The 2,500-nt window shown below is 36.6% G+C and overlaps 1 protein-coding gene across 1 annotated transcript in view; it reads left to right on the forward strand.

Annotated features, from left to right (window-relative positions):
* Positions 1-37: 37 nt before the first annotated feature.
* Positions 38-2,500, forward strand: part of LOC138053298 (uncharacterized) — a 5,245-nt gene continuing 2,782 nt past the window's right edge. Inside the window, exons 1-2 of the mRNA XM_068899952.1 lie at positions 38-185; positions 1,447-1,520. Coding sequence (XP_068756053.1) covers positions 69-185; positions 1,447-1,520 — 191 coding nt within the window. The 5' untranslated portion in view covers positions 38-68. The remainder of the gene's footprint in view (positions 186-1,446; positions 1,521-2,500) is intronic.

Genomic DNA, 2,500 nt, shown 5'->3' on the forward strand with positions numbered 1-2,500 from the left:
GATGATTTTCTAATCCTGCTTCAAACAACTGGGTTGAAACAAGTAATATCCCGCGCATTGATGATTTCATGCAAAGGTTGGAAACTCTGTTTGAAAACCAAAACCAGTTCTTTGAGAAGCACATGGCTCAAAGGCGGGAAAATCCAGCACCGCCAGCATCCAAGCGCCTTCCCAAGGAGCTGTTGGTAAGTCATCGATCATTTAAATTAACTTTAACAACCAGGCCCCAGTTGTTCGAAGGATGCATGGCGCTGTCCACTGGATTAATCACTTAAATTGTGTTTATCTGTTGGACAGTGATTTATCCGGTGGATAGCGTTATCCACCTTTTGAACAACCGAGTAGAATACAAACATTGTCAAATAAATCTCTTCCTGTCCACCTAACTGGTCTCTGTAGAGAATGTACAGAAACACTACTGTTTTCTGGCAAATGACCAGGAATCCCCACATCATATCAGTAATTTGTGGAGTGGAATACTACACTGTAAGAAAATTAGGTTGAGTGCTTTATACAAAGGATGCCAGTGAACATGACATTATGTAATCATCCTAATTTACAGGATAAGAAAGAGCAAAACAGTCAACACAAAAAATTGCAGAATTTATACAAAGATATCCATCCCAAAACGAACCAAACAACTATTAACTGCTTTAAACTTGTTTTAGTTCAGGACCACCCACAAGCATGATACTTTGCAGGCAGGCACAGCATCGCCACTATTTTCTATAATACAGAAATTACTGGTCATCTGACACATAATTTTTATTGGTTTCCATTGTGGTGTATTTTTGGACTTTGTGTATTGGTTCTGTTTGCATCACTATTGGAGCTAATTATGTTGTGAAGAGCAAAATAAGGCTGAAAGCGAGGTTGTCCTCCGATTGAAATAAAGAGTTTGGCCCAGCATGACAAAACATATACACCATGTAGCAGAAAATCATCTCCTTCACAGACCAAACAACTGCATGTAGTTGCTCAGATCCAGGCACTTCCGAAGAAACTAAAGAAACTGAAACCTTTATTGAAAGGTTATTTTGGCACTTTATTAAAAGCGTTATGCTTCAAAAGAGGCAAAAGAAAATGCTAAACTGCTTTTCAGGTCAAATTATGACAGAAAAAAAACCACAGGAAATGAATGTGCAAAAATAACATTTGCTTAGTCATACTGTAATTAAGAATGCCCTAGAGTCAAAGCATTTTCTATGAAGTATAAATCGTCCGGGCCTACCACCCACCTTTTGACACAACTGCTGACTGGACGATTTCCCGGTTAATAACAACAGCAAAGGCTTGCAAAGTATCATGGTTGCGGATAGCCCTTTAAATATAACATGAAGCATTTTAACTAAGAAAACACTTCTATAAAGTAGGAAAAAACTGCTTGCAAAGCATAGGTTAAGTCAAGGAAGTAATAGTAATAGTGTGTTTTTATTGTTGTTTCAGGCCAATGTAAGGGACGTTTATGCAACCTTGACAGGGCCAGATGGGAAAGAACTGAAATGGAATTTATCTATGAGGTGCATTTGTTATAATGAGCAAATGTCTGTTTACTAAACAAAAAACACAAATGCCTGATATATATTGTGCAAACTGTATACATGTAGATCACTAGACTCTACAGTTGTGTTAGACATCTGTTACCTGTAGGTCATAACACTTACCAGTATCAATATTATTTTCAAGTCCACAATTGAGCAGTTCGGCTTCTATTATAGGTCAGTTAATTGTGAGATCTTAGTTTGGTGTCATGTCTTAAATGACTACACTTTCCAAAGCATAATGCCAAGTGACCACTATACTTTTTTCCACAGTAAAAATAACTTACAATTCTTATTTTTTACAATTTTTCCAGTCTTAAACTAAGGGCTTATACCTATCGAATGGTTCAATATTAAATTGTTGTGAGATCTGAATATGGTCCATTTTGCGAGTGACAGCATTTGCCAGATTTTCAAGCATATGTATCATATTGAGTGACCACCATATATTACTGTTCTAAATGCATTAAGGAATTTTTGCATTGAAAATTTTCAGTCCATAATTCAATGTTTTAATTTGCTTGTTTCGAGTTCAGTAGTATTGTGAGATCTTAATATGGTCCATTTTGCGAGTGACGGCATTTGCCAGATCTTCAAGAATATGTATCATACTGAGTGACCACCATATATTACTGTTCCAAATGCATTAAGGAATTTTTGCTTTGCAAAAATTTCAGTCCAAAACTCAAGGTTTTTGCTTGTTTCCAGTTCAGTAGTATTGTGAGATCTTAATATGGTCCATTGTGCGAGTGACGGCATTTGCCAGATCTTCAAGCATATGTATCATACTGAGTGACCACCAGGGCATATATTACTGTTCTAAATGCATTAAGGAATTTTTGCTTTGAAAATTTTCAGTCCAAAACTCAAGGTTTTTGCTTGTTTCCAGTTCAGTAGTATTGTGAGATCTTAATATGGTCCATTTTGCGAGTGATGGCATTTGCCAGATCTTCAAGCAT

The sequence above is a fragment of the Montipora capricornis genome, chromosome 6 (assembly GCF_036669925.1).
Source record: "Montipora capricornis isolate CH-2021 chromosome 6, ASM3666992v2, whole genome shotgun sequence".
In the NCBI taxonomy this organism is placed as follows: Eukaryota; Metazoa; Cnidaria; class Anthozoa; order Scleractinia; family Acroporidae; genus Montipora; species Montipora capricornis.